Here is a 27,641-nt window from a genome sequence, read left to right as displayed (position 1 = left end):
CATTCCCAGCTCTCCCAGCCTGGGAGCACCTCTTGTGGGCTGGGATCCAGCCCTTGGAGCATCTCTTGTGACCCCTGCTTTAGGTGTTTTCTTAGCTGAAATCAGTACAACATTATTATTTTTATTATTATTTTTATTTATTTATTTATTTATTTATTTATTATGATTTTCTTTCATCCAACTGAGTTGCAGGCAGCACAGCTGGAGAGCTGAGGAGCATCCGAGATGAAGCACAGGCCTCCAGAGGGGTTTGATGTTTGCACAGCATCCCAGTTCCCACCAGCACATCCTGACTCCCATCAGCACATCCCCAACTCCCGTGATCACACCCCAGGTCCCCAACAGCACATCCCAGATCCCCACGAGCACATTCTGAGCACATCCCAGATCCCCATGAGCACATCCTGAGCACATCCCAGATCCCAGATCCCCATGAGCACATCCCAGATCCCCATGAGCACATCCCACATCCCACATCCCCATGAGCACATCCTGAGCACATCCCTGATCCCCATGAGCACACCCTGAGCACATCCCACATCCCCGATCCCCATGAGCACATCCTGAGCACATCCCACATCCCAGATCCCCGTGAGCACATCCCAGATCCCCATGAGCACATCCTGAGCACATCCCACATCCCCATGAGCACATCCCACATCCCCGATCCCCATGAGCACATCCTGAGCACATCCCAGATCCCAGATCCCCATGAGCACATCCCAGATCCCCATGAGCACATCCTGAGCACATCCTGAGCACATCCCAGATCCCCATGAGCACATCCCAGATCCCCATGAGCGTACCCTGAGCACATCCCACATCCCAGATCCCCATGAGCACATCCTGAGCACATCCCACATCCCAGATCCCCATGAGCACATCCTGAGCACATCCCAGATGCCAGATCCCCATGAGCACATCCCAGATCCCCATCAGCACATCCCAGTTCCCCATCAGCACATCCAAGGTCCCCACGATCACATCCCTGTTCCCCTCGAGCCCATCCCCATTACCCACCAGCCCATCCCCACTCGCCCCCCAGCCCATTCCCACTCGCCCCCAGCCCATCCCGTTCCCCACCAGCCCATCCCTGGTCCCCATGATCACATCCCGTTCTCCAGCCCGCCCCGCTCCCTCCCCGGCCCCTCCGTACCGGGCCGTACCGGGCCGTACCGGGCTGTGCCGGGCTGTATCGTGCCGTGCCGGGCTGTGCCGTGCCGTACCGGGCCGTGCCGTACCGGGCTGTGCCGTGCCGTGCCGTACCGTGCCGTACCGGGCCGTGCCGTATCGTGCCGTACCGTGCCGTACCGGGCCGTGCCGTACCGTGCCGTACCGGGCCGTGCCGTACCGTGCCGTACCGTGCCGTACCGGGCCGTGCCGTACCGTGCCGTACCGTGCCGTACCGGGCCGTGCCGTGCCGTATCGTGCCGTACCGTGCCGTACCGGGCCGTGCCGTACCGTGCCGTACCGGGCCGTGCCGTGCCGTGCCGTACCGTGCCGTACCGGGCCGTGCCGTATCGTGCCGTACCGTGCCGTACCGGGCCGTGCCGTGCCGTGCCGTACCGGGCCGTACCGTGCCGTGCCGTGCCGTACCGGGCCGTGCCGTGCCGCGGCGGAAGCGGCGGTGCCGGCCGGGGGAAGGGGCGGCGCTGCCCGGCCGTGCTTCCCGGCCCGCTCCGCTCCGTGCCGTGCCGTGCCGGGGTTGTTCCCGGGCCTGTCCCGGGTGCTGCCCCAGCCATGGCCGGTGCCCCTGCCCGGTACCTGGTGTTCTTTCAGTACTTTGGCACCAGGTACAGGTACGTGCCCCGCCGGCCCGAGCCACGTGCGGGAGCGGAGCAGCGCCGGGGAGGGATGGAGAGAGCAGGGTTGGGAGAGCAGGGCTTGGGGACAGAGCCTGGGGACAGAGCCTGGGGAGAGACAGGACAGAGCCTGGGGACAGAGCCTGGGGACAGAGCCTGGGGAGAGACAGGACAGAGCCTGGGGACAGAGCCTGGGGACAGAGAGGATAGAGCTTGGGGACAGAGCCTGGGGACAGAGCCTGGGGACAGAGCCTGGGGAGAGACAGGACAGAGCTTGGGGACAGAGCCTGGGGACAGAGAGGATAGAGCTTGGGGACAGAGCCTGGGGACAGAGCCTGGGGAGACACAGGACAGAGCCTGGGGACAGAGCCTGGGGAGAGACAGGACAGAGCCTGGGGACAGGGCCTGGGACAGAGAGGATAGAGCTTGGGGACAGAGCCTGGGGACAGAGAGGATAGAGCTTGGGGACAGAGCTTGGGGAGAGACAGGATAGAGCTTGGGAACAGAGCCTGGGGACAGAGCCTGGGGAGAGACAGGACAGAGCCTGGGGACAGAGCCTGGGGACAGAGAGGATAGAGCTTGGGGACAGAGCCTGGGGAGAGAGCCTGGGGACAGAGCCTGGGGAGAGAGAGGATAGAGCTTGGGGACAGAGCTTGGGGACAGAGAGGATAGAGCTTGGGGACAGAGCCTGGGGACAGAGCCTGGGGAGAGACAGGACAGAGCCTGGGGACAGAGCCTGGGGACAGAGCCTGGGGAGAGACAGGACAGAGCTTGGGGACAGAGCTTGGGGACAGAGCCTGGGGACAGAGAAGATAGAGCTTGGGGACAGAGCTTGGGGACAGAGAGGATAGAGCTTGGGGACAGAGCCTGGGGAGAGACAGGATAGAGCTTGGGGACAGAGCCTGGGGACAGAGCCTGGGGACAGAGCCTGGGGAGAGACAGGACAGAGCTTGGGGACAGAGCCTGGGGACAGAGCCTGGGGAGAGACAGGATAGAGCTTGGGGACAGAGCTTGGGGACAGAGTTTTTAGAGGGTAGAGTTTGGGGATAGAGCTTGGACAGGGCAGTTTGGAATGGCAGGATTTGGAGAGAGCAGGGTTTGGGAGAGCAGAGTTTGGGGAAGGATAGATGAGAACAGTGTTTGGGGAGAGCAGAATTTGGAGAGCAAAATGTAGGCAGGGCAGAGTTTGGGGATGGATGGATGGATGAGAACAGTGGGGAGAGCAGAGTTTGGAATGGCAGGATTTGGAGAGAGCAGGGTTTGGGAGAGCAGAGTTTGGGAACGGATGATGAGAACAGTGTTTGGGGAGAGCAGAATTTGGGCAGGCCAGAGTTTGGGGAGGGATGGATGAGAGCAGAGTTTGGGGAGGGATGGATGAGAGCAGAGTTTGGGATGACAGAATTTGGAGAGAGCAGAGTTTGGGCAGGAAGCAATGAGAGCAGAGTTTGAGCTGGCAGAATTTCGACAGCAGAGTTTGGGGAGAGCAGAGTTTGGAATGGCAGGATTTGGGAGAACAGAGTTTGGAATGGCAGGATTTGGGAGAGCAGAGTTTGTCTCAAGGGCCAGTCCAGAGAGGAACATTTGAAGGATCATTTAATTTCCAACATCCCTTCTTGAAAATAACCACTTTTAATTTTAATAATTATAATTTTAACAAGTTTAATCACCAACAAGGCACTTTCCCTGCCCATTCCTCAGTGTTTGGTCCCTGCAAGTTCTGTGGGAAGATCCAGGAAGTCCTGGATTTGTTGGCGGGCTCTGTCAAGTCCCTAAATGTTGCCACACATCAATAAATCATGTTTGTTTTGCTCTGCAGTGGGGTTATGGAGACCAAGAGTGATCAGGCCCTGGTTGGAGTCCAGAATTATTTGGAGGTAGGTCCTGTTGTCATAAAAATGAGGATTTTAGGGTCACATTGTTCAGCTCCAGAAATTTCCAGGGGTCAATATTATTTTGAGAGGGACACTCAATAAAACAGAGTGCTAAACACTGTAAAGTTCAAAAGCAAATACCTAAAATGATGTCATGATACAGATTCTGACCTTAAAAAGATGTAAACCCTTCGATGAGACTTCACTGAGCCCAGAACTGACTCTGAGAGCCCCTGCTCAGGTGCTGGCCCACCTGAGCTTTGTGGCTTGTCCTTAAAACTGCCTCAGTCCTGCTTCATGTGCAATTCCTTCATGGATTTAGCAGCTGGGTGCTGTCTCCTCCCAGGAGAGGTGTCCCTGACAGAGGTTTGCAGAACAAAGCACAGCAGGATGTCCATTGTTCCGTGCTGCTTCCTTTTTTTTTTTTTTTTTTTTTTTTTGGTTTTTTGTTTTTGGCGTTCTCTTATGCCAAGGGAAAAAAAAATTATGATCCTGTTATCCCTGCACTGCTCCCAGGGATTCTCTTGGATCTGGGAATGGTTTGAGGACCCCAGGTGCTGTTTGGGCTGGCAGAGAGTGTGAACAGGAATGAAAAAAACCCCATTTTTACACCCAGGAGTAGAAAATGGGTCACCTGAGTGTCGTAATGCAATTGTGGATTTAAATTGTAAGTTAATTACAAGCTGCTGTTGAGCTGCTGAGTCAGGAATCAAAAGGAAGGTGAATTATTTCTCTTGTCTCGGAAGCATCATGGAGTTCAAAAGGAAGCTTGTGCCTGCTTGGGAGATAAGAGGTTTTTGATTATTCCTGCAGATCAGAGCACATTTTGTCACTCAGCTCCCATTTGTGGTCAGTCTGTCTGACCCAAATCCCAGACTGCAGCACTTTGGGAGGCTCTGCTCTGGTTGCAGCCCTGGTGAAGGACAGAGCTGTCCAGGAGCAGCCTTGGTGACAACCCCAAGTGACAAGGGCAGGACATCCCCACGTTGTGTGGGGCTGAGAATTCCTGCTGCTCTCACTGTGGTGCCCTGTGAAGGCTGAGCTAGAGCAGAGGCTGGACAGAGCTGAAGAATAAATCAGGGATTTATTAAAGATCTCCTCATGGATCCACCTTGGGCAGCACAAGAGCCCAGCCAGGGCTGCACCCAGGTGAACCCAAATGGTCCCAAAAAACGGATGATTGGTCACCAAATGATCAGTTCTGCTCCATTTGCATCTTGGAGTTCATTGTCCCATTCCAGCTCCAGCCCATGCAGTCCCATCCTGCTTGTTTTCCTCTCTCCAGCCCACATTGTTTGTGCTCTTGGGCCTGAGGTTTGGATCATTTGTCCTTGGTGCCCAGCTGGAGAAGGAATTGTTTTGTCTCCCTGTTCTGTGCAGAGAGCTCAGCATCTCCTAATGTGAAGCCCAGACCCACACACTAAAGCAGCAGAGAACCTGAAAAATAGAAAAGCTAAACCTGAGACATCAGCAGAGAATGTGAAAGATAGAAAAGCCAAAACCTGAGGCATCAACTCAAAAGGAAAGTGTGAGGAATTATGGCTGGGATCAGAGTTCTCAGGGTGTATTCATGTGGCTTCTTGCCCAAGACCGTGGCAGAGAAAGTGGCTAGATACTGTGCAGACCCTGAAAGAAGAGCCCAAAAGGATTTTCTATCCCATTTATCTCATCCTCTGAGCCATGCAGGGCCCCAGGCTCTGGACGTGGGGTGAGCCCAGCAGTTGTTCTGCATTATCCCAGTGATGTCTGAGCAGGCAGATGGGTAGGGTGGGTGATTAGAGGAGAAAAGAAGAGGAGAAAAAGACAAACATGAGCTTATTTGGTGTTGCCTTTTTCCCAGTATCAGCACTTTGCAGGCCAGCTCGGTGCTTTCATGTGGTGGTATTGATGCTGGGCACTGCTGTGTCTATTGGAACCACATGGGAAGCCTTAAAGCAGCTTTAATAGAAAACTTCTGGGGCCTGCAGGAATTTCTCTTCCTTCCTCCTTTTCTCTGCAGCCTTGAACTTCACTGCTTTCCCCAGAGCCAGGAAGGCAAGCGAAGGGAAGGGCAAAATTAAAGCTGTAATGAGATCCTTATTGTGTTCTGAGGATGTTCAGCCATTTGTTTGCAACCAAATAACCTGGGAGGTGCAGACTTGGTGTTCCAGCAGCTGTTTTGTGGAATTTGGAATGGGCTGGTTGGGTTTGTGTCAGTTTGGGCTGGGGCTGAGCAGATCTGTGTCACTGCAAAGCTTTTTTAGTCCTTGGTGCTGCTGTGTGACAGAGCCCTGCGACTGTGCAGAGGAAACCGAGCCTTGTTTTAGTCCAGAGCTACTTGTGAGAGCTTTTCATCTCTTTTTGAGGGGTGTGAGCTTTGCTGACAGCATTTTATTTTTCGGAGACAAGTCTTGGAGCACTTGGAACCCCAATTGGAGCCCAAAGCAAATTCCAGGCCTTGTTTCCCCACATCCAGAGCTTGGAGCTCTGTCATTTGGCTCCCTCCAGTTACTCATGGAATTTTCACATCCAGGACTTCATGCTCTGTCTCTTGTAGGAGCTTTTCATCTCTTTTTTTGAGGGAGTGAGCTTTGCTGGTATCATTTTACTTCTTGGAGACAAGTCCTGGAAGTCCAGCTTGGGCCCAAAGCAAATTCCAGGCCTTGTTTCCTCACATCCAGAACTTGGAGCTCTGTCATTTGGCTCCCTCCAGTTATTCCTTGGAACTTTTAAGATCCAGGACTTCAGGCTCTGTCTCTTCTAGGAGCTTTTCATCTCTTTTTGAGGGGTGTGAGCTTTGCTGACAACATTTTATTTTTTGGAGACAAGTCTTGGATCACTTGGAACCCTAAACTGGGCCCAAAGCAAATTCCAGGCCTTGTTTCCCCACATGAGGAGCTTGGAGCTCTGTCATTTGGCTCCCTCCAGTTATTCATGGAATTTTCACATCCAGGACTTCATGCTCAGTCTCTTGTAGGAGCTTTTCATCTCTTTTTGAGGGGTTGAGCTTTGCTGGTAACATTTTGTTTCTTGGAGACAAGTCTTGGAGCACCAATTTGGGCCCAAAGCAAATTCCAGGCCTTATTTCCTCTGATGGAAAGGTTGTAGCTCTGTCATTTGGCTCCCTCCAGTTACTCGTGGAATTTTCACATCCAGGACTTCAGGCTCTGTCTATTCTAGGAGCTTTTCATCTCTTTTTGAGGGGTGTTGAGCTTTGCTGACAACATTTTTTTTTTCTTGGAGACAAGTCTTGGAGCACTGGGAACCCCAATTGGAGCCCAAAGCAAATTCCAGGTCTTGTTTCCCCACATGAGGAGCTTGGAGCTCTGTCATTTGGCTCCCTCCACTTATTTCTTGAAACTTTTAAGATCCAGGACTTCAGGCTCTGTCTCAATTCTTAGAAACGTCTCTGCTGGAAAGGAAGATCTCTCCTTTTGCTGTTGCTTGGGATCTAGAGAGTTCCCTTCCCTCTCAGGCCAGCCTGAACCATCTCCCATTTCCCATTTTGCTGGGAATTGCTGTCCAAACTCATCTTCCCCTCACAAAAGCTTGTTTTGGCCAGCAGCCTTGTGCTGAGAGCAGATTTTGTTCCTCATGAAAGGAAAAGGGAGTAGGAGAGGAGAGAAGGGAGAAACACCAGCTCCTTACTATGCAAGGCAGCTCTGGCACAACCTCCTTCCCCACATCCTTTAAAAAAAGAGCAAGAATTTCAAACAGACAGAGAGAACTGTCATCTTCAGCCTCTGTTTTGATAATAATCCCAGTGACGTCGCAGATTGCTTTGGAAACCTTCTCTTCTAACAAAATCCACATTCTCAGCGTATCCTTCCTGGCATTCACTTCCATTTCATCCATCCAGCTGAAAACGAGCTGGCTTTTTAATTAGTTTCAGCTGACATAGCACCCAGTGAGTCAGGGATGACTTGCAACCAGCAGCTTGCGTGCTATTAATTATTAGAACACTGTAATTAATGAATTGTGCAGCTCCCTGGCAGCCTCTGTGTCTGAGGCCATCCCAGAGGATGAAACCATGACCAGTCTAGGGGAAGAGAAATTTCTTTTTCCAAAACATTCCCAATGCCTGCAAAGGTCGATGGAAAATCTGGAGGGTTTTTTTTTTTTTTTTTTTAATTCAGACTTCAGGAAGGGAAGTGGATGAACTTTTGCCCCCCTGCCATGGGTGATGTTCATCACCCTGTTCTTTCCTCCAGCACGAGAGGAAAAGTGAGCTGGGAGCAATAAAAGCAAGCTGGAATGTGGATCCATATCATTCTGGCAGCCAGCAGTGGAAATTCCAGCGTAATTCAAACTATGGAAGGCTCAGTGAAGGAAGCCTGTTAGCAGGACACATTAATTGCACAGCTAAATGCAATTAATGCTTCCCCCTGCATCCCTGGCATGTCTGAGGGATAAACTTGCACCCTGGCTGCTCCAGGAATGTGGCTGTGTGGAAAAATTCAGGATAAATTCAGACGGGTGAGATGTGAGAGGCATCCAGCAGGTGCCAAAGCCAAGATTTCAGTTTTTATAGCACCTGCTAAATAAAAATAATTTAATTTTTTTAAATTGATGTTTCCTGTGGCTTGAAGGAGGGAGCAGAGAGCTGTGAACTCTGAGCCCACACAGGACAGCCCGGCTCCTTTATTCCTTTATCTTCTTCATTTCTTTTTAGCTGGGTGAAATCTTAACTCCTGCTTCAGTCCCACCCCTGGGAACCCAGAGATGATCCCAAGCAGGATGGGGATCTGGATGAACAGCACTGAAACCTTTGGAGTTCCTCAGATGAAAGCCCTGCGAAGGCAGGAAAAACTGGTCCCTGTCCAAGCAATCCCTGCATGCAAATAATGCACTTTTTTTGAAGTTTGGGGTGGGGGATATTAAGAGATTAAAGGAGAGGAGGAAACTTCAGTGCTCAGAGGACTTTGGATATTCAGCTAGGAGATATTTGCAAAGGTGAAGGGGTCATTTCTTGGCTGCCTGCAAAGAGAAGTTCAGCAGTTCAGGAATTCTCTCTATCAGGAGATTCTATCCCATCCAAAAGAAATGAAATGTTAAAATTGAAGCTGGAGGCAGCAGTTGGTAGAATATTACCAGTGTATGCTAGAGCAAAAATCCACAAAGCTTTGAGCTTCACGGACTGGGATTTATTTGGTGGTGGTGATGGTGACATTCCTTCTTGGGATGCTCAGAAAGGTGGGAAAAATCTGATGGACGAGGGCAGCTGTGAAAAAATCCCATTTGTGGAAGGAAAACCCCCAGTCCTGCACCTTGGTGGATTTGCTGGCTGAGCTGAGCAGGGAAAAGAATCAGATTTACTTGAGACTTTGCTCCTCTTTTCCTCTCCGGTCTGGTTTTTGGTGGAGAAATTCAGTGTTGTGCTGATCCAGCTTGGTTCCTGATTATCCAGATGGAGCTGGGGTGCACTGAGGGATCCAAAGCAGTGCTGCACCAAAAGCAAAAAAAGGATGTTTTCTATGTTCTTTCCTGTTGTCTCTCTCAACTCTTGTTTCCACTGGCTGGATTTTGTCTGCTGAGGAAGGAGGGCGAGAAAAGGGTGGAGAGAGGGAGGGAGGAGCCTGCAAAACCCAAACATCTCTGGAGAAACTTTGCTCTTAAAAATCACCTCCTGCTCTCAGACAAATTGCTGGGGCACAGGCCAAGGTCTGCTGCAGGAAACGATTTCATTTCTGTCTGCCCCTCTCTGCTTGGGGGTGATAAATACAGATTTTTTTTTTTCTCACTGTTAATTGTAACCACATGTGAACTGCACATGGAAGGGAAAAATCCCTTTGGGTCTGTTTCCCAGGCCTCCCCCTGCAGCTTGGTTGCATTTTTTCTCTGCCTCCCTGTGCATTTTCATGGAACATTTCTGAGAGCTCACAACCCTGACTGCTCCAACAGGAGTCTGGAAGGTATTTGTGAGTCAGCAATTCGAACTTTATTGACTCTTGTACCAAATTAAAATCCAATAAAAACCGCTGGGTTCAGTGCTCGGGAGTGGGGATGGGAAGGAAAAGGAAATTTTGAGTCATGCCTCTGGTTTCCTGCCTTCTTTTGTGGTTTTTCACTCTTTTAGATGTTTCACTTATTCCCTGTAGTAATTTTCACTGGAGTTTCTGTCTGGGGTTTGGGTTGAAATGGGCTGAAATGGGCGATGCTCTCTTTTTTCCTCCTCACCCAACGACACAAAGCAGAGGATAGAGACATGAATATTTTTCACTTTATTTTGTGCATAGCTTAAGGAAGCTCACATGACACAAAGCAGGGGCTAGAGATGAGTAGTTCATTTTGACTTTAATTGGTCCCCCCAAGGAAGCTCTCATGGCATTTTGGATGCTCTGTGGGAGGTGATTTCAGGGCAGAAGCTGAAAAACCACTGATTTCAGGAGAAATTCCCCCAAACACTCAATTCTTTTCAACCCACAGTAACTCCAAACTCCTTTGGGAGCAGCACAGAGCTGTGGTTAGCCAGGAGTGATGCCTCAGCTTTTATTTTTTCTATTTTTCACATTCTGTGCTGATGGATCAGGTCTTGGCTTTTCTATTTTTCAGGTTCTCTGCTGCTTTAGGGTGTGGGTCTGGGCTTCAAATTAGGGGATGTTTGGTTTATATGATGGTATGGTTTAGAAGGTTATAGGATTTTTAGTTATAGGATTTTACTCTTCACAGAACAGGGAGACAAAACAATTCCTTCTCCAGCTGGGCACCAAGGACAAATGATCCAAACCTCAGGCCCAGGAGCACAAACAACGTGGGCTGGAGAGAGGAAAACAAGCAGGATGGGACTGCATGGGCTGGAGCTGGAATGGGACAATGAACTCCAAGATGCAAATGGAGCAGAACTGATCATTTGGTGACCAATCATCCATTTTTTGGGACCATTTGGGTTCACCTTGGGTGCAGCCCTGGCTGGGCTCTTGTGCTGCCCAAGGTGGATCCATGAGGAGATCTTTAATAAATCCCTGATTTATTCTTCAGCTCTGTCCAGCCTCTGTCCTAGCTCAGCCTTCACAAGGCATCAGGAGGAGGACATTTTTGCTAGATTATTGCTGAAGTTTTTGCTGGATATTTGCTGATTTTTTGCTGAATTATTGCTGAATTATCACTGGATATTTGCTGGTTTTTTGCTGAATTATTGCTGAATTTTTGCTGAATTATTGCTGATTTTTTGCTGAATTATTGCTGAATTATCACTGGATATTTGCTGGTTTTTTGCTGAATTATTGCTGAATTTTTGCTGAATTATTGCTGATTTTTTGCTGAATTATTGCTGGATTATTGCTGAACTGTTGCTGAATTATTGCTGGATTATTGCTGAACTGTTGCTGAATTATTGCTGAATTTTTACCAAATTATTGCCAATTTTTTGCCGCGTTTTTGCTAAACTATTGCTGAACTATTGCCGAATTACTGATGAATTTTTGCCGAATTATTGCTGAATTTTTTTCTGAATTATTACTGGATTCTTGCTCAATTTTTTCTGAATTATTGCTGAATTATTGCTAAATTATTGCCGGATTTCTGCTGAATTATTGCCGAATTTTTGCTGGATTTTTACCGAATTTTTGCTAGATTTTTACCGAATTTTTGCTGAATTTTTGCTGATTTTTTGCTGACTTCTTGCTGTTTGGTTGCAGAGGGCAGCAGAGCAGCTGAAGCCCAGTGCTCCCATCAAGTTCCACATCTCCAGCCGGACGGACGCTGGCGTCCACGCTCTGGCCAACGCCGCCCACCTGGACATCCAGAGGGCTCCGGGCAAGGCAGCTTTCACTGGCCAGCAGCTCGTCCAGGGGCTCAACCACCACCTCAGGCCTGAGCCCATCCGGTGAGGCAAAAATCCTGGATTTTGGCTTGTTTTTACTGCAAAAGCAGGAAAAACTGGTCCCTGTCCAAGCAATCCCTGCATGCAAATAATGCACTTTTTTTGAAGTTCGGGGTGGGGGATATTAAGAGATTAAAGGAGAGGAGGAAACTTCAGTGCTCAGAGGAATTTGGATATTCAGCTAGGAGATATTTGCAAAGGTGAAGGGGTCATTTCTTGGCTGCCTGCAAAGAGAAGTTCAGCAGTTCAGGAATTCTCTCTTTATCCCATCCAGCCTGGAAGAGCAAACCCTTTCCTGGATGTTGGAGCAGTCACAGAGGATGTGGAGATGGGGCAGAGCTCTGATTTCCTTCCTCCAAAGCAGTCTGGGAGCTGATTTTACAGCCAGAGGGTAGCACTGTAGTGATCCATTTGTTGTGTCACCAACCTCAGTCCTTCTCTGCTGAATTTAGGCCTGGAATTAAGTTGTATTTCCAAGTTTTAATGGAATTAGCTGTCCCAGAGAGCTGAAAGGGCTGCTGGGTGCTCAGACAGATCCATCAGCACAGCACAGGTGATGCTGATGCCTTGTGAAGGCTGAGCTAGAGCAGAGGCTGGACAGAGCTGAAGAATAAATCAGGGATTTATTAAAGATCTCCTCATGGATCCACCTTGGGCAGCACAAGAGCCCAGCCAGGGCTGCACCCAAGATGAACCCAAATGGTCCCAAAAAATGGATGATTGGTCACCAAATGATCAGTTCTGCTCCATTTGCATCTTGGAGTTCATTGTCCCATTCCAGCTCCAGCCCATGCAGTCCCATCCTGCTTGTTTTCCTCTCTCCAGCCCACGTTGTTTGTGCTCCTGGGCCTGAGGTTTGGATCATTTGTCCTTGGTGCCCAGCTGGAGAAGGAATTGTTTTGTCTCCCTGCTCTGTGCAGAGAGCTCAGCATCCCCTGATGTGAAGCCCAGACCCACACACTAAAGCAGCACAGAACCTGAAAAATAGAAAAGCCCAAACCTGATCCATCAGCACAGAATGTGAAAAATAGAAAAGCCACAACCTGAGGCATCAGTACCAATCCAAGGAGAGCCAGATTTGCTGCTGGAGGGAGCTTTGAGCCAGAGAACATCTCCAGAGTGAGCCAGGAGTGGAATGTCAGGTGGGGAAAGTTCTGTTTCACTCAGAAGCCTGCCAGGGGGTGATACCTTCTGATCACCTGAGCAGAGCTCTTCTGAATTTATCAGCTTTTCCTTCTCCCCAAGGCTGAACCTTCCCAAAATTGCTTCATCTGCTTCCCATTAAGGCGAGGATGACAGGCCTGAGCCTGCACGTCCTCATCCCTCCCTCTGGAAAACCCCTGTGCCAGGAGGAAGGAGGAATTCTCTGCTCATGCTGCAGAGAAAACTCCAAACTTTGATGTGGTTGCAAGCAGGGGCTGGAGGAGAGAGGGATCTTGGTGAGAGCACATTGTTGTGGATGGAGCTTGGAAGGGAAAGAGAATTCCAGGCTGGCTGAGTAAAATCCCTCTTGGTGGCCTGATGGTCACTGCCCTGGCTCTTAAACTTAAAAACACATTTGGAAGGGTCCATTTGGATGGATTCCATCTGGAAGGATCCTGTCCTGTGGGGGTTTTCAAGGAGTTTTGAATGAGTTAGAGATGGGATCTCTGAGTTGGTTTTGATGATGGGATTTGTTCTTCTTATCTTCCACACAGGCAGGAGGGGTGAGTTCAGCTCACATCTTCACTGCATGGCTCAGAGGGTCACAAGACCCCTGGTTACAAGACTTTTTAAGGATTTATTGACTGATAAAACACTGCCAACAAGGATATTTATATTTTTGATCCAGTCCTTAAATATTTAATCTTATGGACCCATGCTGCAGTGTGAGCTCTCTTAGCCAATCGTTATGACACACAAACCTACAGTTGTGCATTCTGAACTCCTTGTTACCTCTGTAACTGCTTTTATTTTTGTATCTTAAACGCTAAAACTCTAAATTTTCCTCTTCTTTCCTCTTCCTTCTTTCATTCTTTCCTTCTTTCCTTCATTCCTCTTTTTAGCTTAACGTGTCCCTGCTTTAAACCATAAATCCACATTCTCACTCCTAGCACCTCAGATTGGAAGCCTTTTCCAAGTGTCTCAGATCAAATCCTGGCTTTAATTCTAAGCTTTGGCTTCCAGGCCCAAAGTTCTGAGAGTTTCTTGCATTTCAGATTCCAACTCCATCCCCCCAAAAATCAGAGAATATTTCAGAGTTGGAGTCGTTTTAGGAGGGTTCTGCTGTCCTCAAAGTGGGACTGGCAGTGTAGGAGTCTCACACCTCCTGTTCCTGCTTCTGTAACCACCCAGTAAAAGTTGTCTGAGTGACAGGGCAGAGCTGGGATTCCTCCCACCTCCTGCAAGTTGGCTTTTAGATGCTGTTGTCAGTGGAGAGAGCAGGAGGATTTTTTGTCTCATACATTGCCATTTCTAATTAAATGTCTTTGGGCTTTTTTTTTTTTTTTCCTTTGGTCTCAAAATTCAGGCCCTGTTGGAAATGGTAAAAAATGTGGAAAAGGTAAAAAAAAAAAAACCCACCACAGTTCTTTATTTACCATAATTTTTTTAAATGGGGTCTCAGCAAGGCCTGAAACGCAGCTGCTGGAGAAAATTCTGGAAAAACATTCCTGGCTAAAAGGAACAATTGGAACAGGAAAAGCTGCCTGCACTGAGGAATTACATGAGCAGAAATAAGCTCCTCTGCAAGAATCTTTCTGAAAGGATGCTCATTTAATAAAAACCACCCAAGTGTTAGCTCAAGACAGACCGTGTGCTTGCGGAGGCATGCAGACAGAGGGAAATGAACGTCATCATTTTATTCCTGTGTTTAGAGGAGGCTGGAGGTCCTGGCTTCAAACCCCACTGCAGGCCTGGAGGATGGAGCTTGCATTTCTCCTGATGGTTTATGGCAGCGCAGCAATTCCTGGGCTTGTTTGTGCAAATCTTTGTGGCTCAGCTTTCATTTCTCCCTCTGTGGTCTGAGCCAGGGGAGGGCTGTGAGCCAGAGGCACTTGAGCTGGCAGAAATCCCCAGAGCACCAACCTTCCCTAAAGTAAATAAAGACATTTGTGGTCCCAAATCTATCCTGGTTTTTTGGCTGCCCTGGCTCCTTTCTCCTCACTGAATTCCAAAGGCAGGAAGGCAAAACAGCAGGAGAAAAACTCCCTTCTAAGGAGAGCTCTGCTCCAAAGCAGCACCTGCAGGGGTTGTGGCTCTGTGCAGGGACTCCCTGCTGGATTTTTCCTGCAGGACGGAGAGCAGCAGAACTTTGGGATAAGGGAGAGTCACACCCAGTGCATGAGAACACTTTGGGAGAGGTGCAGGAGCTCAGGGAAGCGCCATTTCCTTCCCTGGCAGGGAGAGTTTGGTCTCTGTGCCCTCCTTTGTGGCTCCCAGGCTGTGTGGGGTGCTGATTTTGGGGTTGGAGGAACAGGGAATTTTCTGCCTGCTGCCTGTGGAAGAAAACCGGGAAGCTCAGCCTGGGGAGCTCCTCCTTGGGTTGTTTGGGGTCGGTGGGAGATGAGATGGACACGTGCAGGGATTCCTTTTGGGGCTGAGAGGCTTCTGCTGGATTCATCCCAGCCCACCTCAGTGATGTTGGGATTTTCCTGGCTGCACAGAGTCCTGCAGGTCCTGAGGGAAGTGACCTCCTTTGGAGCATCTCCATCTGCTCTAGGAATCTTTGGAATTTCGGTATCCCTATCGATGGAGAAGCTTTGGAATTTCAGTGTCCCTGTTGATGGGAAAGCTTTGGAATTTCAGTGTCCCTGTTGATGGGAAAGCTTTGGAATTTCTGTGTCCCTGTCACCTGTCCCTTGTGTCCCACAGCATCCTCAGTGCCCAGCACCTTCCACTGGAAAACCTCTGGAATTTTGGTGTCCCTGCTGATAGAAAACCTTTGGAATTTCTGTGTCCCTGCTGATAGAAAACCTTTGGAATTTCTGTGTCCCTGTCACCTTTTCCCTTCTGTCCCACAGCATTCTCAGTGTCCGGCACCTTTCAGTGGGAAAGCTTTGGAATTTCGGTGTCCCTGTTGATGCAAAACCTTTGGAATTTCGGTGTCCCTGCTGATGGAAAAGCTTTGGAATTTTTGTGTCCCTGTCACCTGTCCCTTGTGTCCCACAGCATCCTCAGGACCCAGTGAGTTTCCAGCACCTTCCAGTGGAAAATCTTTGGAATTTTGGTGTCCCTGTCACCTTTTCCCTTCTGTCCCACACCATCCTCAATGTCTAGCACCTTCCAGTGGAAAACCTTTGGAATTTCTGTGTCCCTGTCAATGGAGAAGCTTTGGAATTTCTGTGTCCCTGTCAATGGAGAAGCTTTGGAATTTCTGTGTCCCTGTTGATGGAAGATCTTTGGATTTTCTGTGTCCCTGTCACCTTTTCCCTTCTGTCCCGCAGCATCCTCAGTGCCCAGCACCTTCCAGTGGAAGACCTTTGGAATTTCGGTGTCCCTGTTGATGGAAAACCTTTGGAATTTCCATGACCCTGTCAGTAGAACATCTTTGGAATTTCGGTGTCCCTGTTGATGGAAAACCTTTGGAATTTCCGTGTCCCTGTCAATAGAACATCTTTGGAATTTCGGTGTCCCTGTCAATTGAAAACCTTTGGAATTTCCGTGTCCCTGTCAGTAGAACATCTTTGGAATTTCGGTGTCCCTGTCGATAGAACATCTTTGGAATTTCGGTGTCCCTGCTGATGGAAAAGCTTTGGAATTTCTGTGTCCCTGTCACCCGTCCCTTGTGTCCCACAGCATCCTCAGTGCCCAGCGAGTTTCCAGCACCTTCCACGCCCGTTTCTGTGCCCTCTCCAGGACCTACATCTACCGCCTGCTGCTGGGCTGTGCCCACCATTCCCAAATCCCCGTCTTCGAGCGGGATCTGTGCTGGGCTCCTGCAGGAGGGTGAGTCCAGCTCCCCGGGGAGACTCCTCAGCAAGGAAAATCGGGGAATCGGGGCTGGAGGGGGGGAAGAAGGGGGATAAAAGGGGATTTTCTGGCTCTGCACAAGTCCCTGCCAGGAGGGAACAGCCCCAGGGTGGGCTCTGGGACAGGATAAGAGGGAATTGGGAGGGGTTTTTGCCTCAGGCTGGGGTTTAAGTTGGATATCATGAGGGTTTAAGGGTCCCAGGAGAGGTTTAGGTGGAATTTCCCCTTTTAAGGGGTTGTTAAATGCAGGAATTGCTGCCCAGGGAGGTTTGGAGCACCCATCCCTGGAGGTGGCCAAAAAAAAAATTAAAAAAAAATCTTGAAATAGAATTTGTGCAGGGGTTTTGGGTTCTTCATTTTGCTCAGACTGAAAACCAGGTCAGGACCTGGAAGGCAAACCCTTTGGATGTTGGAGCAGTCACAGAGGACATGGAGATGGGTCAGAGCTCTGAATTCCTTCCTCAAAAGGAGTTTGGGGTCTGAGCCTCCTGTAATTCCTTGGCTAATTGAGCCTGGCTTAATTCACTGGGGTTTGAGTCTGGTGGAATTCCTTGGGATTTGAGCCTGGTTTAATTCATTGCAGTTTGAGCCTGGCTTAATTTATTGGGATTGGAGCCTGGTGTAATTCCTTGGGGCTTGAGTCTGGTGTAATTCCTTGGGGTTTGAGTCTGGCTTAGTTCACTGGGGTTTGAGTCTGGCTTAGTTCACTGGGGTTTGAGCCTGGCATAATTCTATGGGATTTGAGCCTGTTGTAATTCAATGGGGTTTGAGCCTGGCATAATTCTATGGGATTTGAGCCTGTCATAATTCTGTGGGTTTAAGCCTGGTGTAATTCCTTGGGATTTGAGACTGGCATAATTCAATGGGGTTTGAGCCTGTTGTAATTGATTTGGGTTTGAGCCTGGCATAATTCAACGGGGTTTGAGCCTGCTCTAACTCCTTGCTGTTTGAGCCTGGCTCAGTCCCCTGGGCCCGGAGCCCTTCCCAGAGGCCTGACCCAGGTGCTGTGTGGGTTCCAGCCCCCTGGACATCCCTGCCATGAGGGAAGCATCCCAGTTCCTGCTGGGCACCCACGACTTCAGCTCCTTCCGCTCGCTGCACGCCGAGGCGGCGGCGCAGAGCCCGGTCAGGACCCTGCAGCAGCTGCAGCTCCAGCCTGGCCCCGGCTTCCTGGAACACCACTACCTGCACAGGTGACTCAGGGCTCGGGGAAACCCGGCTGGCACGGGCTGGAGAGTGGGATTAGCAGGGAGCAGCTCCTGGAGGGGTTTTTGCACTATTTACCCTCGTTTTGGTGGCTAAAATCCACCTCTGCCAAGGGATGGGTTTGGTTTTTTCCTACCCGCACAGGTTTTTGGGAAAACCAGGATAGGACAGGCTGGAGAGTGGGATTAGCAGGGAGCAGCTCTGGGAAGATTTTTTGGACTATTTTTGCTCATTTTGGTGGCTAAAATCCACCTCTGCCAAAGGATTGGTTTGTTTTTTTCCTACCTGCACAGGTGACTCAGGTTTTTGGGGAAACCTGGGAGGGTTAAAACCCACCTCTGGGAAGATTTTTTGCACTATTTACACTATTTTTTTTGCACTATTTACACGTTTTGGTGGCTAAAATCCACCTCTGCCAAGGGATGGGTTTGGGTTCTGTTTGTTTTTTTTTTTTTTTTCCTACTTGCCCAGGCACTCAGGTTTTTGGGAAAACCTGGCTGGGACAGGCTGGAGAGTGGGATTAGCAGGGAGCAGCTCTGGGAAGGGTTTTTGCACTATTTTTGCTCATTTTGGTGGCTAAAATCCACCTCTGCCAAGGGATGGGTTTGGGTTTTTCCTACCTGCACAGGTGACTCTGGGTTTTGGGGAAAACCTGGGAGGGTTAAAATCCACCTCTGCCAAAGGATTGGTTTGGGTTTTGTTTGTTTTTTTTCCTACTTGCCCAGGCACTCAGGTTTTTGGGAAAACCTGGCTGGGACAGGCTGGAGTGTGGAATTAGCAGGGAGCAGCTCCTGGAGGGGTTTTTGCACTATTTTTGCTCATTTTGGTGGCTAAAATCCATCTCTGCCAAAGGATTGGTTTGTTTTTTTCCTACCTGCACAGGTGACTCAGGTTTTTGGAGAAAACCTGGGAGGGTTAAAACCCACCTCTGCCAAAGGATTGGTTTGGGTTCTGTTTGGTTTTTTTTTTTTTCCTACTTGCCCAGGCACTCAGGTTTTTGGGAAAGCCTGGCTGGGACAGGCTGGAGAGTGGGATTAGCAGGGAGCAGCTCCTGGAGGGGTTTTTGCACTATTTACCCTCGTTTTGGTGGCTAAAATCCACCTCTGCCAAGGGATGGGTTTGGTTTTTTTCCTACCTGCACAGGTGACTCAGGTTTTTGGGGAAAACCTGGGTGGGAGTGCAGTTATCAAGGCTGGAGTGTGGAATTAGCAGGGAGCAGCTCTGGGAAGATTTTTTGCACTATTTACACGTTTTGGTGGCTAAAACCCACCTCTGCCAAGGGATGGGTTTGGTTTTTTCCTACGTGCCCAGGCACTCAGGTTTTTGGGAAAACCAGGGTGGGACAGGCTGGAGAGTGGGATTAGCAGGGAGCAGCTCTGGGAAGGGTTTTTGCACTATTTTTGCTCATTTTGGTGGCTAAAATCCACCTCTGCCAAGGGATGGGTTTGGTTTTTTCCTACCTGCACAGGTGACTCAGGGTTTTGGGGAAAACCTGGGAGGGTTAAAATCCACCTCTGCCAAAGGATTGGTTTGGGTTTGGGTTTTTTTTTTCCTACCTGCACAGGTGACTCAGGTTTTTGGGGAAAACCAGGGTGGGAGTGCAATTATCAAGGCTGGAGTGTGGAATTAGCAGGGAGCAGCTCTGGGAAGATTTTTTGCACTATTTACACGTTTTGGTGGCTAAAATCCACCTCTTCCAAAGGATTGGTTTGGTTTTTTCCTACTTGCCCAGGCACTCAGGTTTTTGGGAAAGCCTGGCTGGGACAGGCTGGAGAGTGGGATTAGCAGGGAGCAGCTCCTGGAGGGGTTTTTGCACTATTTACCCTCGTTTTGGTGGCTAAAATCCACCTCTGCCAAAGGATTGGTTTGGTTTTTTTCCTACCTGCACAGGTGACTCAGGTTTTTGGGGAAACCCGGCTGGCACGGGCTGGAGAGTGGGATTAGCAGGGAGCAGCTCCTGGAGGGGTTTTTGCACTATTTACCCTCGTTTTGGTGGCTAAAATCCACCTCTGCCAAGGGATGGGTTTGGTTTTTTCCTACCTGCACAGGTGACTCTGGGTTTTGGGGAAAACCTGGGAGGGTTAAAATCCACCTCTGCCAAGGGATGGGTTTGGGTTTGGGGTTTTTTTTCCTACTTGCCCAGGCACTCAGGTTTTTGGGGAAAACCTGGCTGGGACAGGCTGGAGTGTGGAATTAGCAGGGAGCAGCTCCTGGAGGGGTTTTTGCACTATTTTTGCTCATTTTGGTGGCTAAAATCCACCTCCGCCAAGGGATGGGTTTGGGTTTTGTTAGTTTTTTTTTTTTTCCTACTTGCCCAGGCACTCAGGTTTTTGGGAAAACCTGGCTGGGACAGGCTGGAGAGTGGGATTAGCAGGGTGCAGCTCTGGGAAGATTTTTTGGACTATTTTTGCTCATTTTGGTGGCTAAAATCCACCTCTGCCAAGGGATGGGTTTGGGTTTTTTTCCTACCAGGAAAAAAAGGCGAGGGCAGCACTGAGCCAGGCCTTGCCTGGGTGTTTTTCTCTTTATTCCCAACTTTTAGGCAAAGAGGAGGGAAAAAAACAAAGCAATCCCTTGGCTGAGGTGGTTTTTAGCCACCAAAAAATGTGTGTTTTTTTTTGCTGTTTTTGGAGTTTTTAGGGGACTGGAGTTCTGGGAGGTGAAGGTGAAGAGCAGATCCTTCCTTTACCGACAGGTAAATCAATTTTAGTGAAAAATGGATTATTTTAGCAATATTCCAGCTCAAATAATCACAGGGACCTGCAGTCAACAGGTCCTAAATCCCCTAAATTTGTGCCTAAAACCCTCACAAAAATGGAAACATTGGGCAAGAAGAGATTGCTTTTAGTATTTTAAAATTTAATCATATTTTTTATATTTATAACAAAATATTTTTATAAATTATTATTATTTATATAAATATAAAAACCATATTTATAAATATATATATAAATATACATATAAATTTAGATATGTATTTATATAAATATAAATATTTTCTATATTTAATATTTTATACATATTTATATATCCATTTATTTATATTCATAAATATACATAATATATACATATATAAATATAGATAACTATAAATATATAAATAGAAAATATAATTATATTTATAATAATTTAAAAGTTTAATAATTAAAAAATAATGTTAATAATATTAATTTTAATATTTAAATATTTAAAATATTTAAATATTTTAACCATTTAAAAAGGGAAAAATGAGAAGGGAAATTCTAATTCATGATTAATGATTTTTAACCTGATGGGTACCATTAATCTGATTTTAATCTGATTTTTAACCTGATGGGTGCCGCTAATCTGATTTTAATCTGATTTTTAATCTGATTTTAACCTGATGGGTGCCATTAATCTGATTTTAATCTGATTTTTAACCTCTTGGGTGCCACTAATCTGATTTTAATCTGATTTTTAATCTGATTTTAACCTGATGGGTGCCATTAATCTGATTTTAATCTGATTTTTAACCTGATGGGTGCCACTAATCTGATTTTAATCTGATTTTTAATGTGATTTTAACCTGATGGGTGCCATTAATCTGATTTTTAACCTGATCTGAGCTGCTTGGAGAGAAATTCTGGGCACTCCAAGATCCCAAAATTCCCCCCTGGATAAAACCACCTTGAACATTATTGAACATTATTTAAGATTATTGAACCTTATTTAAGAGATAAGCACAAGCAGGTTGCTCAGTGGGCTTTGGTTAATTATTTTTTTTTAATTAATGGGTCACACGCTGAGGCCAGGGATGGGTTCCAGCACTGCAGGAAGGATTTGGGAGAGTTTGGAAAGGCCATGAGCGGAATTTTTGTTGAGTCCAAAGGAGGGATGGATGTGGGGACCACAGAGGGGGAGGCGGGGGTGGAAAATTGGGGGTGGAGAAATGAAATGGGGAATTGGGGATGGGAAATGGGAAATTTACTGGGGATGGAGGTTTGGAGGTGGAGAACTGAGAACTGGGGATGGAGAATTGGGGATGGGAAATCGGAAATTAATTGGGGATGGGGAATTGGGGATGGAGATTTGGAGGTGGAGAATTGGGGATGGAGAGTTGGAAATTAATTGGGGATGGAGGTTTGGAGGTGGAGAATTGAGAACTGGGGATGGAGAATTGGGAGTGAGGGATTGAGGATGGAGAATTGAAATGGAGAATTGGGGATGGGAAATGGGAAATTTACTGGGGATGGAGATTTGGAGGTGGAGAATTGCAAGTGGAGAATTGGGGATGGGAAATCGGAAATTAATTTGGGATAGAGGTTTGGAGTTGGAGAATTGAGAATTGGGGGTGGAGATTTGGGGACGGAGATTTGGAAATTAATTGGGGATGGAGGTTTGGAGGTGGAGAATTGAAAATGGAGATTTGGGGATGGAGAACTGGGGATGGAGAACTGGGGATGGAGATTCGGGGATGGAGATTTGGAGGTGGAGATTTGGGGATGGAGATTCGGAGATGGATGAGGTGTTTGGTGCCAAAGTCCCACCAGGAGCAGCCAGGACTTGGCTGGTGACTCCAGGCTGGGATTGGGGGTGGAGATTTGGGGATGGAGATTTGGAGGTGGAGAACTGGGGATGGAGAACTGGGGATGGAGAACTGGGGATGGAGATTTGGAGGTGGAGATTTGGGGATCAGGAACTGGGGATGGAGAACTGGGGATGGAGATTTGGAGGTGGAGATTTGGGGATGGAGAACTGGGGATGGAGAACTGGGGATGGAGAACTGGGGATGGAGATTTGGAGGTGGAGATTTGGGGATCAGGAACTGGGGATGGAGAACTGGGGATGGAGAACTGGGGATGGAGAACTGGGGATGGAGATTTGGAGGTGGAGATTTGGAGGTGGAGATTTGGAGGTGGAGATTTGGGGATGGAGATTCGGGGATGGAGATTCGGGGATGGCGATTTCGGGATGGAGATTCGGGGATGAAGATTCGGGGATGGAGATTTCGGGATGGAGATTCGGGGATGGAGATTCGGGGATGGAGATTTCGGGATGGAGATTCGGGGATGGAGATTCGGGGATGGAGATTCGGGGATGGAGATTCGGGGATGGAGATTTGGGGATGGAGATTTGGGGATGGAGATTTGGGGATGGAGATTCGGAGATGGATGAGGTGTTTGGTGCCCAAGCCCCACCAGGAGCCGCCAGGACTTGGCTGCTGACTCCAGGCTGGGACTGGGCCCTCAGCCAGGCTGGCTCCTGGCTGCGGCCCCCGGCGTTCGCTCGCCCTGACGCCGTGCCGTGCCGTGCCCAGGTGAGGAGGATGGTCGGGGCGCTGGTGGCCGTGGGCCAGGGCCGGCTGGCCCCGGCGCAGGTGCGGGAGCTGCTGGAGCTGAGGGACCCCCGGGCGCTGCCCCCGCACGCCATGGCCCCGCCCGCGGGGCTCTTCCTGACGCGCGTGGAGTACAGCCCGGCAGGTGGGCTTCCGCCAGCAATTAATCCTTAATTAGCGCTTCTGAAGTAGTAATTATTAATGAGTGTGTGCTGATAAATGGTAATGAGTAATAATTCGTAATGATGAGATGACCGTACCATAGTCTGTAGTGTTCTGATGTGTAATGTTGTGGTATATAATGATGTGATTATTTATTATAATAATATGGAGTGAAAATATATTAATCAATACATATCATTATCATATATTATATTATTTTACATTGCATTATATTGCATATTATATTATATTATATTATATATTACACTGTAATGTATATATTTATTATGTATTATTTTAATGTATATATTATTTTAATGTTACATTAAATTACATTATATTATATTATATTATATTATATTATATTATATTATATTATATTATAGTAATTATATTATATTATATTATATTACATTACATTGTAATGTATATAATATATTTATTATGTATTATTATAATGTATATAATATATTATTTTAATGTTACATTAAATTACATTATATTACATTACAGCATATTACATTATATTTCATTATATTATATTACATTATATTATATTATATTACATTACATTGTAATGTATATATTTATTATGTATTATTATAATGTATATAATATATTATTTTAATGTTACATTAAATTACATTATATTACATTACAGCATATTACATTATATTTCATTATATTACATTATATTATATTAATATTAATATATAATTATATAATTATTTAGAATAAGATTACATAATTAATATACTAATAGAAAATATTTTATATAACTTAACTTGTATATGCATATAATTGCATAATTATTTATAATTATATCATATCCATGGGATGGTGGAAAGGGGCCCTGGCAGGTGGGCAATGGGATGAGCTTTTCCTACCAAAACCTTCCCATGATGAACAATTTGAGTCAGAATTTCACAATTTTGCCCAAATTTAAGAATTTTTAGCAAAAAACAAAGGGATAAATCAATGTTGTATTTTCCCCTAAATCAATGTTTTCTTTTCCCCTAAATCAATGTTTCCTTTTCCCCTAAATCAGTGTTTTATTTTCCCCTAAATCAGTGTTTTATTTTCCCCTAAATCAGTGTTTTCTTTTCCCCTAAATCAGTGTTTTATTTTCCCCTAAATCAATGTTTTTTTCCCCTAAATCAATGTTTTTTTTCCCCTAAATCAATGTTTTTTTTCCCCTAAATCAATGTTTTCTTTTCCCCTAAATCAATGTTTTATTTTCTCCTAAATAAGTGTTCTCTTCTCCCCTAAATCAGTGTTCCCTTTTCCCCTAAATCAATGTATTTTCCCCTAAATCAATGTTGTATTTCCCCCTAAATCAGTGTTTTCTTTTCCCCTAAATCAGTGTTTTATTTTCCCCTAAATCAGTGTTTTATTTTCCCCTAAATCAGTGTTTTATTTTCCCCTAAAATCAATGTTTTTTCCCCTAAATCAATGTTTTCTTTTCCCCTAAATCAATGTTTTCTTTTCCCCTAAATCAATGTTTTCTTTTCCCCTAAATCAATGTTTTATTTTCCCCTAAATCAGTGTTTTCTTTTCCCCTAAATCAGTGTTTTCTTTTCCCCTAAATCAATGTTTTATTTTCCCCTAAATCAATGTTTTCTTTTCCCCTAAATCAATGTTTTCTTTTCCCCTAAATCAGTGTTTTATTTTCCCCTAAATCAGTGTTTTCTTTTCCCCTAAATCAGTGTTTTCTTTTCCCCTAAATCAATGTTTTTTCCCCTAAATCAGTGTTTTATTTTCCCCTAAATCAGTGTTTTCTTTTCCCCTAAATCAATGTTGTATTTTCCCCTAAATCAATGTTTTATTTTCCCCTAAATCAATGTTTTATTTTCCCCTAAATCAATGTTTTCTTTTCCCCTAAATCAATGTTTTATTTTCCCCTAAATCAGTGTTTCCTTTTCCCCTAAATCAGTGTTTCCTTTTCCCCTAAATCAGTGTTTTATTTTCCCCTAAATCAGTGTTTTATTTTCCCCTAAAATCAATGTTTTTTTCCCCTAAATCAATGTTTTTTCCCCTAAATCAATGTTTTCTTTTCCCCTAAATCAATGTTTTCTTTTCCCCTAAATCAGTGTTTTCTTTTCCCCTAAATCAATGTTTTATTTTCTCCTAAATCAATGTTTTCTTTTCCCCTAAATCAGTGTTTTCTTTTCCCCTAAATCAGTGTTTTATTTTCCCCTAAATCAGTGTTTTCTTTTCCCCTAAATCAGTGTTTTCTTTTCCCCTAAATCAGTGTTTTCTTTTCCCCTAAATCAGTGTTTTCTTTTCCCCTAAATCAATGTTTTTTTCCCCTAAATCAATGTTTTTTCTCCTCTCCCCTCTCAGATCTGGCCTCTCCGAGTGCCCCAGCCGAAGAGGAGCTCTGTGAGCTGAGCTGAAAGGAAACTGTAACACCTACAAAATAAATTATATCATTGATTAAACAATTATAAAAATTATCTGTAGTGTCTCACCCTTCACATCACAGGAGACGTTTTCAAAACTATTCCTAAATTATAAGAAGCCATTCCTAAATTTAAAAAAAAAATCAGCTTCCACCACCTCTGCTTCCAGGGGGGAGTGAAGCAGATCCCAGGTGCTCCTGGAGGTGGAGTCACCCAGGAGGGGCAGAATGTCCCCAAGTGGGGACTGAAAGCACCAAAGCTGGAGGGAAAGGAAAGGCTCAGCCCACACTTCCTACCTGAAATGTGAGAAATAGATCCAAAAAATGGGTAAAGGCATGAGGAGAGAGAGAGAAAAAATGATAGAAGTGTGATGAGAGAGAGGAAAAAAATGATAAAAGCATGAGGAGAGAGAAAAAAAATGATAAAAAGATGAGGAGAGAGAAAAAAATTGATAAAAACATGAGGAGAGAGAAAAAAAATGATAAAAACATGAGGAGAGAGAAAAAAAAATGATAAAAACATGAGGAGAGAGAAAAAAAATGATAAACATGAGGAGAGAGAGAAAAAAATGATAAAAGCATGAGGAGAGAGAGAAAAAAAATGATAAAAACATGAGGAGAGAGAGAAAAAAAATGATAAAAACATGAGGAGAGAGAGAAAAAAATGATAAAAACATGAGGAGAGAGAGAAAAAAATAATAAAAACATGAGGAGAGAGAGAAAAAAAATGATAAAAACTTGAGGAGAGAGAGAAAAAAATAATAAAAACATGAGGAGAGAGGAAAAAAAATGATAAAAAGATGAGAGAGAGAAAAAAAAGATAAAAACTTGAGGAGAAAATAAACTATAAAAGCATGAGGAGAGAGAGAAAAAGTGATAAAGACATGAGAAAACAAATGATAAAAGCATGAGGAGAGAGGAAAAAAAAGATAAAAACATGAGGAGAGAGAGAAAAAAAAAAGATAAAGACTTGAGGAGAAAAAAATGATAAAAGCCTGAGGAGAGAGAGAAAAAATTATAAAAACATGAGGAGAGAGAAAAAAAATGATAAAAAGATGAGAGAGAGAAAAAAAATGATAAAAACTTGAGGAGAAAATAAACGATAAAAGCCTGAGGAGAGAGAGAAAAAAAATTATAAAAACATGAGGAGAGAGAAAAAAAAAGATAAAAAGATGAGAGAGAGGAAAAAAATGATAAAATCATGAGGAGAGATTACTGCTGAGAACTGAGTTTCCATCCCCTGTGAGACTCTGGAGTGGATTTTTTCGTTTCTGAGGCACCAGAAAACCACAGGCCTGGCTTAAAAGCCGCTTAGAAGCGAGCTTACCCCACAGGATGTGGGGTTTTGGTGTAACACAGGCACAGGCTCAGTTCTGCTCCTTCACCCCAAAACTTCTGTAAAGGGCTGAGAGCAGCAGAGCAACAAAAATCTGATTTTCCAAATGCAGCCTGAAACTCAGCCGGGTGCTTGTCCTGAATTGGCCACCTCATTAATTACTGTTAAAAGCCCAGGCTGGCCTCTGGCCTCTCCCTTCCTCTGTTTTGCTCAGAGCAATTTTTAAATCTTGGTGAGAAAATCAGCTCCAGCTTTTCTAAATTACAGTCCCTGGGAAGTTTTGGTGAAAATCCTGGCACTGTGAGAGCCTCAGAGGGAGCATCAGCCCCAAATAATCCTTTACCTTTAGCAGAAATTGCTATTTTTTTTCCCATTTCCAGGCTGTGGGAAATCTTCCCAGCACTGGAGGGGGACTGGTTTTATCAGCCAAGCACAATTTTATGGAGAAATGTAAAAAAATTGGATTGGAGGCTCCTTGGAGCTGGCCCTGAGGGAAGGATGGGGAATTAAAGAGGTTTTGCTGCTTGGTTATCAGCACATTTAGGGGTTTTATTTTCTGTAGGTTCTGTGGTGCTTTTATACTTTGAATTTTAATTGTTTCAGGCAGCACTGAGGGGATTTTAAGGGAAATCAGCTGTGGGAGGGGAGAACACTGAGTAACTTTTACTTTAATGTGTAAACAACTCAAACATTGATTTGTTTGCACATTAAACCTCCTCAGATCTGTTTCAGAACAGGTTCTTGACTCCCTGGATAAGTTTTTTTTTTTTCCCAAGGGGGAAAATCCCAGTGCTGGTGGGTGTCACTGCAGGAATC

General features: G+C 46.0%; 1 protein-coding gene across 2 annotated transcripts; it reads left to right on the top strand.

The window, feature by feature from the left end:
* The first annotated feature begins 1,717 nt into the window (after positions 1 to 1,717).
* On the top strand, positions 1,718 to 25,497 carry PUSL1 (pseudouridine synthase like 1). Of its 2 annotated transcripts, XM_068171365.1 has the most exons (8): positions 1,718 to 1,799; positions 3,619 to 3,676; positions 11,290 to 11,477; positions 16,251 to 16,400; positions 17,444 to 17,617; positions 20,271 to 20,325; positions 22,909 to 23,071; positions 25,432 to 25,497. In XM_068171365.1, exons 1-8 carry the CDS (start codon positions 1,741 to 1,743, stop codon positions 25,482 to 25,484), a joined length of 900 nt encoding a protein of 299 aa, XP_068027466.1. In that variant the 5' UTR covers positions 1,718 to 1,740; the 3' UTR covers positions 25,485 to 25,497. The 2 variants fall into 2 exon arrangements, with proteins under 2 accessions (XP_068027466.1, XP_068027465.1); XM_068171364.1 differs by lacking the exon at positions 17,444 to 17,617.
* The last annotated feature ends 2,144 nt before the right edge of the window (positions 25,498 to 27,641 follow it).

The sequence above is a fragment of the Anomalospiza imberbis genome, chromosome 23 (genome assembly GCF_031753505.1).
Source record: "Anomalospiza imberbis isolate Cuckoo-Finch-1a 21T00152 chromosome 23, ASM3175350v1, whole genome shotgun sequence".
Lineage (NCBI taxonomy): Eukaryota > Metazoa > Chordata > Aves > Passeriformes > Viduidae > Anomalospiza > Anomalospiza imberbis.
The sequence above is the reverse complement of the archived record's forward strand: the minus strand, read 5'-3'. Positions and strand labels throughout refer to the sequence as shown.